The sequence below is a fragment of the Eurytemora carolleeae genome, unplaced genomic scaffold (genome assembly GCF_000591075.1).
Source record: "Eurytemora carolleeae unplaced genomic scaffold, Eaff_2.0 scaffold1078, whole genome shotgun sequence".
NCBI lineage: Eukaryota > Metazoa > Arthropoda > Copepoda > Calanoida > Temoridae > Eurytemora > Eurytemora carolleeae.
In genome coordinates, this window is record NW_019396969.1 from 1 (window position 1) to 11,963 (window position 11,963).

Genomic DNA, 11,963 nt, shown 5'->3' on the forward strand with positions numbered 1-11,963 from the left:
CAAAGACTCAATTCCTTTGTAAGTTTAAAGATTTTTGAATTATAGACCAAGACACGTTTGATTACAAATAAGAGAAACCAAATGCTACTCACTCTAGTTAGTACGGGGTGATCTAAAATTTTCAGAAAAATGTGCAATTGCTCCTTCTATTTTAGATATCTTTCTCCCTTGCATACATGGTTCCAACCACAGAATAAACAAGAGGAATTCATTTAATCCTTCAGACGTAAAAATACGGATAAATGTTTGAACCCGGGATTTACCGCAAAAGCGTGTTGACCTCAGTTCTTTGTGAAATATAATAAATTACGAGTGTATTCAAGTTTTCAAACACGATTTGGAGTAAACACAGAGATTTCAGATCTTTGCATGTTTATTTTTAATTCAGTTTCAGGAAAAAGAAACATTAAAACATCTGAATTAGGTAATCTATATAAATAAAAAAGAATTTAAAGAATTTGAGCCGCGTTTCAAATTTGAGACGCGGCTCAAACATGACAGGTTCCACTTGAAATCGTATTCAGTGTTTCGAGATTTTGGCGGTTCAAGGACGCGGTTTAAATCTTTTAAATATTAAGTAATACTAAAAGCTTTTAGCTTTATGTTTGAAATAAAACTATAGGTTCAGATTATCAAAACAAACGCTGCTCAGATCCGATATTTATTGTGGGTTTGGAAAAATCACGGAAAAGAGACAGAGCACATATTTTTGAATAAACTTTTGTATTCAATTTTTTATCCAAAATCCGATATATTGTAGCTACCAGAAACAATAACCGACGTTAAGGAGGCATATAAAGCTTTTAAACACACTTTTTTCAGAGACACCATTTCAAAATAATTTAATACACTTTAATTCTAAATAAATAATGTGACAAAGAGGAAAGTTTTAGTAAACCTGGAAAAAGGTATTTTTAGACTGAATTACTTGAATTGGTTAATATTAAGTAGTTGCAAAAACTTGTTTAACTCTGTCCTACCCTGCTCCATAAGAATACAATTTGTAAAATGTTAATTCTAAAATTGAACTTTAAAATAGAGTGGTTCGTGTGGATAGTAATAAATGCACAAATTATCCATTAACGTCAAATTTCACGCAATCCTGAGAAACTTTCATTTATGAAATTTCTTGTTTCTGTCTACAAAATGTTCTGTGCGTGAAATGTCCTGTCTATGAAATGTCCTGTGAAACGCCCTGTCTGTGAAATATCCTGTCTGTGAAATGTCCTGTGTGAAATGTCCTGTGTGAAATGTCCTGTGTGAAATGTCCTGTGTGAAATCTCCTGTCTGTACAATGTCCTGCGAAACGCCCTGTCTGTGAAATATCCTGTCTGTGAAATATCCCGTCTGTGAAATGTCCTGTGTGAAATCTTGTGTGAAATGTCCTGTGTGAAATGTCCTTTGTGAAATATCCTGTCTGTGAAATGCCCTGTCTGTACATTTTCCTGTCTATAAAATGTCCTCCGTAACGCCCTGTCTGTAAACGTTCTGTCTATTGAAATGTCCTGTCTATGAAATGTCCTGTCTATGAAATGTCCTATCTATGAAATTTCCTATCTATGAAATGTCCTATTTATGAAATGTCCTGTCCATGAAATGTCCTATCTATGAAGGGTCTTCAAATAAAGTTAAAGAAAAGTAAGTTCAACGATTCTCCACAAATGATTTTAAAAAAGTCTACCTAGTGTAAAGACGACCTTTGCTGCGCTTGGTCTGTAGATGAGAGAATAGTTTCAGATGAATTTGTTTAACTATACCAACCAACAAACTATCCACATTATGATCAAGTGCAGCGCTCACCTAGAATAATTTCAAGTTAAGAAACTGATTACTTAACTCTAATCCGAATTTCTTTACAATCGGATGTTGTAGGCCTCAAATAGCGATGGGCAATAGCTTGATTCGTTTTACAGAAACTTTTAATATTTTTAGACTTTTAAAGGTTTCACGACAATCTGAGAAGCGTCCAACCATTTAAAATTGTATTCTGTAGTTTGCTTTAATTAAACATGCAAATTTATTATCCTAGGTAAAAATATAAGGCAAAAACGAACCAAAAAGATCGTTTTTGCATAAAAAATATATTAGAACTTTTACAGAATAAAGTTTAAATTTTTTGTACTTCTCATGTGTCGTAAAACCTTTTAAAAGTATAAAAACATTAAAAGTTTCTGNCCCCCCCTGGAAAGAAAGAAAAAAATTTAAGTCTCCCCTCGGAACAAATATCTGTGTATGCCCATACAAACTTTGACTATTTCATCCAGCAGAGTACATATAAAAGGTCTACGACATCAGGTTGTAATGATATAAGAACATCTCAGATTTTTTTAAGAGCACCTATAAAGCAAAAAAAGATCTATCTGAAAACGCTGCCGCTTCTAATAATATAATGATGTAAAAATGTTTTAAAAAGGTTTAAAGGTTTCCTAGTTCATGTATAGGACTGAGCATAGTTCTGTTAGCAATCGGAAGTATAATGCAAATTTCCGTGAACGAAGGTGCCGTTAAGTTTAAAAAATACAAGGAGAATTGGTTTACAAATACAGAAGAAAGTTTTAGTTTTTACTTGATTGGCATAGATGTAAAGGAATTGAGTCTTTGCCACAAATTCAGTTTTTGTAAAACCTATATCTCTGTAATCTTATGATGTAAAGCTTTGATATTTCAAACTTACATTATTTGATCCAATAGCGTTCATAGTTTGAAATATTAAAGGTCTACGACATTTGGTTGCAACAATATTGAAATTAGAAAATCAGAGTTTGTGGCAAAAACTCAATTCCTTTAACTTATTATAAAGATATTTTGAATAAAGTGCCGACATGATCACTGATCAGTTCTACGGGATATTTTAATTCTAATCTTTCAATGTGACAAACTCAGATGAACCCAGAATGACGAAATTTTTACCCAGCAAAAGTACATAAACCTTTCCCTGGATACATGATGTTTATTGCAAACACACAAATCAAACAAAGAGAGAAGCAAAGTACCCGGCGTTGCCCGTGGGAAATCTTTTTTTAATTAAAAAAAATCGATTTTTTAAAGAAAAATATTTAGAATTTTTTTAAACCTATGTTACTTCCCGGGCTACCATGGGTTCCCTCAAAAAATGTCAGCCCATTCGGTCCAGCCGTTTGGCCAGCTATAGCTGACATATATATACATGAACGGAAGTCTTTATGATAAAGAGATAAAGGGAGGTTTGGTTTACAACTTTTAATTTATTGATGTATCAGGTGTCTGACATGATCAGAAGTTTTCTCATGATTTATCGCTATTCTTCTGTAGTTTTATTAAAACAATAAAAACTCCTAAAGAACAGGACACAAAAAAACTGAACAGCTTTATCAACTTTTTCTCTAAATAGTCAATAAAGTATATTTATATATATATATATATATGTATATATAACCATTCTTAATAAACAATAGAAAATGTTCTAGACTTATTTCAAGAAGATATATATATGAATAATAAATATGAAAACTGAGAAGCTGTTCTGATTATTGCTTTATAGTTATATATAAAACAATCAGTGCTGGGAATTATTTAATCGGATTCAGCTGCTGAACTTTATCCAGAAGACAAACTTTAAACATGTCTTTAATCCTTAATTCCTTAAAGGCGCATATGTCCGTTTAACAACGGTACCGTTGAAACCTTAACCTGATTAAATATCTTGAAGATAACGTCGTTTTTCTCTTCAGAATAAATATTTATAACCCTACTGGTTGAAGGGAGGCGAGGTATAAAGTATTTATAACCCTACTGGTTGAAGGGAAGCGAGGTATAAAGTATTTATAACCCTACTGGTTGAAGGGAGGCGAGGTATAAAGTATTTGAACCAAAAACTTTTCTTTTCAAGAGGGTTCGAGACTCTTTTGATGATCTCATCAATCTCATCAAAAAAGTCGAGAACCCTGGACAAGTAGGGTTTAAGATAATTTTATTCCCGGAAAATATTAAGAAATATAAAGAAATATGAATTTAAATGTTAACAGTATCAAAATAAATAAATACACAAAAATGGCACGTCAATTATATAACATCTAATATAAAGTTTAAACTTTTAAAAAGTACATATTAAAGAAAATCCCAAATATTAATGCTGGAAGATGATCATATAAAAGAATGCGGGAACTTCATAGCAAAAAATGCGCAAATATTGAAAGGTGTACTCAGCTGTGGTGATATTTTACTTTTAAACCCATAAGAAAACAGTAAAAATTTTACCCCAGCTCAGCTGGGAATATATGGGTTTCAGGATATGTTCACCATAGATTAAAAAGAGGCCACCCAGGGCATATAAGTGTTTAATTTTGAAAATTTCTGCATTTTTTTGTCTCTTGATCGAGAATTTGACGAAATTAAGTTTCCCTTTAATAGAATATTTTATACTAAAAATTCAAGGCGCTTTGCGCCCTTCTTTCTAGGCTTTTAGGGCGCTTCGCGCCCATCTTCTATTTAAATTGTGAACATGTTCTTTTTGTTTACATTTAAAAACAAAGAAGAAAAAATGTTTGCGGATTTTTGAAAATTTTGAAAAAATTTTGAAAATTGAAATTTTCAAGAATTTAATTTTTTTTTGCAAAATTAAAAACCTTTAAAACACATTTTTTAAAATTTTTATCATTCATAAACCTTCCCTGTGATCACGTGATGTCCCACAAAAATTTTGGGTCCGATCGGTTCAGCCGTTTTGACGTTTATTGGATACAAACAGACAGACAGACAGACAAACAAACAGACAAGCCAAAGGAATTGAGTCTTTGCCACAAACTCTGATTTTATAATCCCTATATCTTTGGAATCCAATGTCGTAAATCTTTGATATTTCAAACTTTTATTATTTGATCTTACAGAATTTATAGTTTGAAATATCTAAGGTCTACGACATTGGAATCCAAAGATATAGGATTTAGAAAAGCAGAGTTTGTTACAAAGACTCAATTCCTTTATATATAGATTTCGGTCGCGGCATAATATAATTAAATTAAATACTGAATTACTTTCTGCAAAAATAAATGGAGAAAGTATTTTTGTTTGGTTTGAAAGGTTTATCGATACCAATCAAAACGTTTTACCGGATAAGTATTGATGCAATGTCAGGCTAGGTTCAAACTCAAACTGTTTACTTCAATTAAAAATAATTGAAGATTTCTCTAAAACTTTTTTATTCAACATTTTAATCTTCACAGGAATCTACTCTAGGTTGATCTTAGGTCGTTTTTCTTTTTACATTATTCTTTCAACTGCCGTGTAGATGAAAAGATGTAATATACAGTGAGACTCATACAATTTTGGAATAGAGAGACGACAGCCAGACTTAAGTTATAATTTTAAACAGTCTAATGAACATAAAATGCAACCATTGTGTGGAGGTACAATTAGTAAAATGTGTTTCATGTTACTCCTAAAACTATTTGCTCCTTCACAAAATAGAATGAACATAAAATTGAATTAAAGTCGTCTTTATATTGCACTGTTTTGTGGGTGCAACTGTATAAAATTCAAGTTTTCTGATGGAAATAATTTCCCATGTATTGTACTTGACCAAATAAAAATGAATTTAAGAAACCTCTCCTATTCGCTAAATTTTTTGCTATTTGCTTCACAAAAAAATTTATAAACATGAAATAATACTTCTAAAGGTTTTATTATAGGAAATATACAAGAGTTAAAGTTATAATTCTGAAAAAAGTGTTGTTATCTTATCTATTTAAAAAAAGAAATAGTTCTTAAATATACTTACTTCACAATATTTACAATCATGGCTGGAGGCAATAGACCGAGCTTCTGAAAAATAAAAAATACATAAGATATCAAATCTTTTCTATTTTTTTCTTTTGTTGGGTTAGGTGTCAAAGATGCTTTTATCTCCTGATTTCATTTCCGAGGAAATTCAATTTAGTTTTTGGTTTTGTTGTGAAATTCCATTTGATAAATAAACTTATTACTTGAGAGATAAGAACGTAGTGGGTACAGAACATATAACTTGAGAGATAGGAACGTAGTAGGTACAAAACATATAAATTGAGAGATAGGAACGTAGTGGGTACAGAACATATAACTTGAGAGATAGGAACGTAGTGGGTACAGAACATATAACTTGAGAGATAGGAACGTAGTGGGTACAGAACATATAACTTGAGATATAGGAACGTAGTGGGTACAGAACATATAATTTGCGAGATAGGAACGTAGTGGGTACAGACCATATAACTTGAGAGATAGGAACGTAGTGGGTACAGAACATATAACTTGGGAACGTAGTGGGTACAAAACATATTACTTGCGTGATAGGAACGTAGTGGGTACAAAACATATAACTTGAGAGATAGGAACGTAGTGGGTACAGAACATATAACTTGAGAGATAGGACAAAACATATAACTTGAGAGATAGGAACGTAGTGGGTACAGAACATATAACTTGAAAGATAGGAACGTAGTGGGTACAAAACATATAACTTGAGAGATAGGAACGTAGTGGGTACAAAACATATAACTTGAGAGATAGGAACGTAGTGGGTACAGAACATATAACTTGAGAGATAGGACAAAACATATAACTTGAGAGATAGGAACATAGTGGGTACAGAACATATAACTTGAGAGATAGGAACTTAGTGGGTACAAAACATATAACTTGAGAGATAGGAACGTAGTGGGTACAAAACATATAACTTGAGAGATAGGAACGTAGTGGGTACAAAACATATAACGTGAGAGACAGGAACGTAGTGGGTACAGAACATATAACTTGAGAGACAGGAACGTAGTGGGTACAAAACATATAATTTGAGAGTTAGGAACGTAGTGGGTACAGAACATATAACTTGAGAGATAGGAACGTAGTGGGTACAAAACATATAACTTGAGAGACAGGAACGTAGTGGGTTCACAACATATAATTTGAGAGATAGGAACGTAGTGGGTACAGAACATATAACTTGAGAGATAGGAACGTAGTGGGTACAAAACATATTACTTGCGTGATAGGAACGTAGTGGGAGAACGTAGTGGGTACAGAACATATAACTTGAGAGATAGGACAAAACATATAACTTGAGAGATAGGAACGTAGTGGGTACAGAACATATAACTTGAAAGATAGGAACGTAGTGGGTACAAAACATAAAACTTGAGAGATAGGAACGTAGTTGGTACAAAACATATAACTTGAGAGATAGGAACGTAGTGGGTACAAAACATATAACTTGAGAGATAGGAACGTAGTGGGTACAAGTAACAAAACACTCAAATTTTTTATTATTTTATTTGATTGGAAATTTTTTTAGTTTCAATTCATAAACACAAAATTTTTATTTTATTTTATTTTTTAAGAAGAATGATGAAACTAGTTGAGAATCAAGATATATTCTTAATGTCAGCAGAAAAACATGCAGTTGCAAAATTTGTCACTTTTGTAAGAAAGAAATTTCTGGAAATTTAAAAACAATTCCTTTCAATGGTTAATGTCATTAATCAAAAATCATTGACAAGTATTTGCCACAGACTCCAATTTTCTAATCTTAATATTTTTCCAGCTCAATGTCGAGACCTTAAATATTTAAACCAAGAAGTCTGTTAGATCAAATAATCTACGTTTCAAATATTAAAGGTTTACATAATCAGGTTGCAAATGTATAGGGTTATGACTCATTATTCATCAAAAATCATCGACAAAGGAATTGAGTCTTTGCCACAAAGTTTGACTTTCTAATCCCCCAATCTCTACAACCCAATGTCGAGACCTTATATATTTAAAACTATGAATTCTGTTATCTAATAATCTAACTTTGAAATATCAAAGATTTACACCATCATGTTCCTTAGATATAGGGATTATAAAATTTCAGTTTGTGGCAATTCCTTCCAATAACGAATGAGTTATTTATTCATCAAAAATCATTGACAAATTTAAAGGAAATGAATGAGTTCGTCAAATATCATATTTGACATCCCCTCCCCTCCCTCTCGCCTTTCCGTGCAATAAAATAACAAAATCAGTTTCCAAATAAATCTTTTTTTTCTTTCAGACCCCCACCCCCCCTCCTGTTTTTCCTAGGGCAGTCTGACAATACAATATCTAATATTTTGTATTTGCAAATCTTCATCCGATTTCAAACTTAAATATAAACTTAGAATTTTGTTTTAGGATTTTTAATAAGAAAGAATAATATAAAGTTTGCCTAATAAAAGCAGATGCATTTTTCTCTGGAGCAGGAACTTTCAGATCAAATATAATGGGGTAAACAACCTTTTCAAAGTATCAAGCCGCAAATACAAAATATTTCAAGAATTGCTAAAATCTTGTAAAAAAACTGGGGCAAATACAGGGGGGGGGCAGGACCTTTGCACCCCCTGAGAATTCGAGGCCAATTTGTTACCAATTTGATCAATTTGATTATTTACTAGTCAAATTAGTGATTTTTTTTCAGAAAAAGATAAAAATGCGCTTGATGTTTTTGATTCTATTTTTGGAATTTTTTGTTCTTATTTTCAGAATAGCTTTTTAATAACACTTAAGGGAAAGAAAACCTAATGCAAAACAGGAAAAAAATCTATCTCAATAAATGTGTGATAAGTTAAAAATCGAGTTTTTTAGTCTTTGGTCATTAATTTTGACTCTTTTTGAGTCTTTTAATTTAAATCAAAAAAAAATTTCCCCTGCGGTTTTGGTTCCTAAATCTGGATTTGTTTCGAAATAAATCTAGCACCCCCCTCACTTAATCCTGTGTTCGTCCTTGTGTATAAATATGCTTTAAAAAATGAACAATTGCCTTCACTTCAATCAACCCCTATTTCAAACTAAAGATTTCAAATTTAAAGGGACTGTAAGCTTAATTTAAACTGACCTTCCATTTAAAGAGGACCATTCCCGATTCAACACTAAACCCTATAAACCTTCCACTGAAAACTGATGGCAGACTTTTCAATATTGTCGCGAGCTGCTTTATGTGAAAAAATATTAATTTAAATTTCCTAGAAGTGGCAGAATTTTTCAAAACCGCGATGGACGTAAATTTTATTCCATGAATAAATGTGACGCATCTTAACTCGGTGATCAGTTAAATGTTTAGAGGGTTCAAGGTACTGTTGGGAATAGGGGATGTCGCTCTTTAAATTGAAAATCCCTTAAAATCACGCGTACAGTCCCTTTAAATAATTAAATTAATAATGATTTTCTATCTATTTTAAGGTATGTGCATGTTTTTGACAAAATATTTTGATGAATAATCATAGATAAAATATTACGCAGATAGGTCAAAAGGTAATATTCATTGTTCAATGTGGGTAACTATTGTGAACAAGATTAAAAGTTACTGACATGAAATCTTTTCTGTACTAAACTGTGTATCATATCTAAATTTAAAACTAATATTTGAATTCCAGGAGAACACTTATTTTATTAATTTCCTCTAAAATACCCCCTCCCCTCCGTTAATCCGCCATCAACTTTATTCGACAACACCCCCCCCCCCCCTCCTCCACTGCATAATATCAACCAATCAACCCATCACATTGATCCAAAGGTGCAAGACCTCGCGCAAAATTTTGCCAATTAATTCTAAAAATCTCATACTTAAATCTGTACAAGTATCCAGTCTTGAAAAATAGCAAAAAGGACTCCATTTCCTTAAATCCCTCCTCCCCATACTTCACTCCTTAATATCCCCCCCCCTGCACAAAAAATATTTAATTGCAAAATTATATATTAATCATATTTAAAAACCTACCGTCAATAGGAACAGTTCTTGTTCTAACTAGATCTGTTTTATTTCCAACCAGAATAACAGCTCTAGACGCTAAACTACCAGACTGCCAGAGAATATTTAATACTTCTCTAGCTTCCTGCAGGCTTCCATCATCCGTTACACTGAACACTACTACAGCACAGTCTGCAGAATACGAGCTCAATAGATTCTCAGCCTAGAGATATATATAAACATAGATACTACTGATGATAACGTAAAGCATACAGCATTGTGTGTATTAATTAAATTTTATAAGAAGAAGTCTACCATCTACCATCTACTGTCTACCATCTACCATCTAACTTCTACCATTCTAATTTTATTCCATGAGATAATGCTTCATCACGGCCCAATTTATAAATAGAATTATTGGAAAAAGAAAATCTAATATATAGATTTACTCTGATATCCTGTTCTTCATCTTCGATATATCTTTCCCTATTCAAACATTATGCTATCTCTCTTCCGTTCTTCAGCATTGAGTCAATACATCTTAACTATTTAAGTTTTTCTTTCACGTTGAGAAATAAGATAAGATAAGATAAAGTTTATTGCTAATATACATGTATTTGTATAGAGAACGAGTTTACAATTACAAATTGATGGTTATTTTAACAGTACAAGTATAAAGCAATTAGGTTAAAAATAGCTCTTGGCTGTCTTAATTATTTTTTCAACTTAATTTTAATAATGCCTACTCTCTAATATCTGTTCTATCTCTTCTTCCTATTCTATAATGTATCCATCTATCTCTTTTCTCTAATATAATATATCCGTCCTATCTCTTTTCTCTAATATATCCGTCCTATCTCTTTTCTCTAATATAATATATCTGTCCTATCTCTTTTCTCTAATACAATATATCCGTCCTATCTCTTTTCTCTAATATAATATATCCGTCCTATCTCTTTTCTCTAATATAATATATCCGTCCTATATCTTTTCTCTAATATATCCGTCCTATCTCTTTTCTCTAATATAATATATCCGTCCTATCTCTTTTCTCTAATATATCCGTCCTATTTCTTTTCTCTAATACAATATATCCGTCCTATCTCTTTTCTCTAATAAAATATATCCGTCCTAACTCTGATAAGAAATGAACTCACTGATATTTCAGTCCTAGGTCGATCAATGAAGACGAGTTCACATTCAATATCCTCAAGTTGAATGCATACACTCTTCTCACCACGTTCAGATTCTAAACATATAAGAAATGAATCACACAATATTATTTGGTTTTCCTTTTGAAAAATAAGACACTAATCAAAAAAATTTGCTAGTTGCATTTATCTTACATAATTTGTTTCATGTACGTGATAAAAAAGGTATAAAGGAACTGCGTTTTTGCCAAAAATTCTGATTTTCTTTTTTCGATATCTTTGCAACCCAAAGGCGTATGAACTTTGATATCTTAAACTATGAATTGTGTTAAATAAACTAATAAAAGTATGAAATATCAAAGATTTACGCCATCAGAAAATTTGAGTTTGTGGCACAGACTCAATTCATTAAAGAGACAGGGCCACACAAAAAAGAGGTTCGTAATTTAGGAAACAAAGATTGGAATCCTTCATTCAAGACAGTCAATCCGTGAACCTTTTAGGGGTTTTAACGTATAAAAATAAGCCATCGTTTTCGTGACAAACACTTGAAAACCACAGAGTTCATTTGGTTGTTTTATTTTCTGAATTAGAATGTGCCAAAAACTACGTCGACAATCTCTTAAATTAACTGTCGAAGAAAAGTTTTATAAATTGCGAACTCTCCCTTTATTAAATAGATCTAAACTAAATACTACATCATTTCTAGAAAGCAGATAATGCTTATAAAATATAAAAGATGTTGGCATTAACTCTTCAATGTTTAAACCTTTATATCTCATCAATTATTCTGGAACCTGAAGTCTGGCAGATTTATTTATCAATATTTAATTAATATTTCGTCATTATTTATCAATATTTCGTCATTATTTATCAATATTTCGTCATTATTTATCAATATTTATCAATATTTCGTTCATATTTTGTAAATATTTCGACTACTCTACTATTCTACTATTCTACTATTCTACTATTCTACTATTCTACTATTCTACTATTCTACAATTCTACTATTCTACTATTCTATTATTCTATTATTCTACTATTCTACTATTCTACTATTCTACTATTCTACTATTCTACTATTCTACTATTCT

At 31.6% G+C, this 11,963-nt stretch overlaps 1 protein-coding gene across 1 annotated transcript in view; it reads right to left on the reverse strand.

Annotated features, from left to right (window-relative positions):
* Positions 1-1,607: 1,607 nt before the first annotated feature.
* The window catches only part of LOC111710619 (uncharacterized), a 28,422-nt gene continuing 18,066 nt past the window's right edge, over positions 1,608-11,963 (reverse strand). Inside the window, exons 13-17 of the mRNA XM_023484734.1 lie at positions 11,477-11,487; positions 10,873-10,964; positions 9,746-9,938; positions 5,756-5,799; positions 1,608-1,800 (exon numbers count right to left, since the gene is read on the reverse strand). Coding sequence (XP_023340502.1) covers positions 1,678-1,800; positions 5,756-5,799; positions 9,746-9,938; positions 10,873-10,964; positions 11,477-11,487 — 463 coding nt within the window. The 3' untranslated portion in view covers positions 1,608-1,677. The remainder of the gene's footprint in view (positions 1,801-5,755; positions 5,800-9,745; positions 9,939-10,872; positions 10,965-11,476; positions 11,488-11,963) is intronic.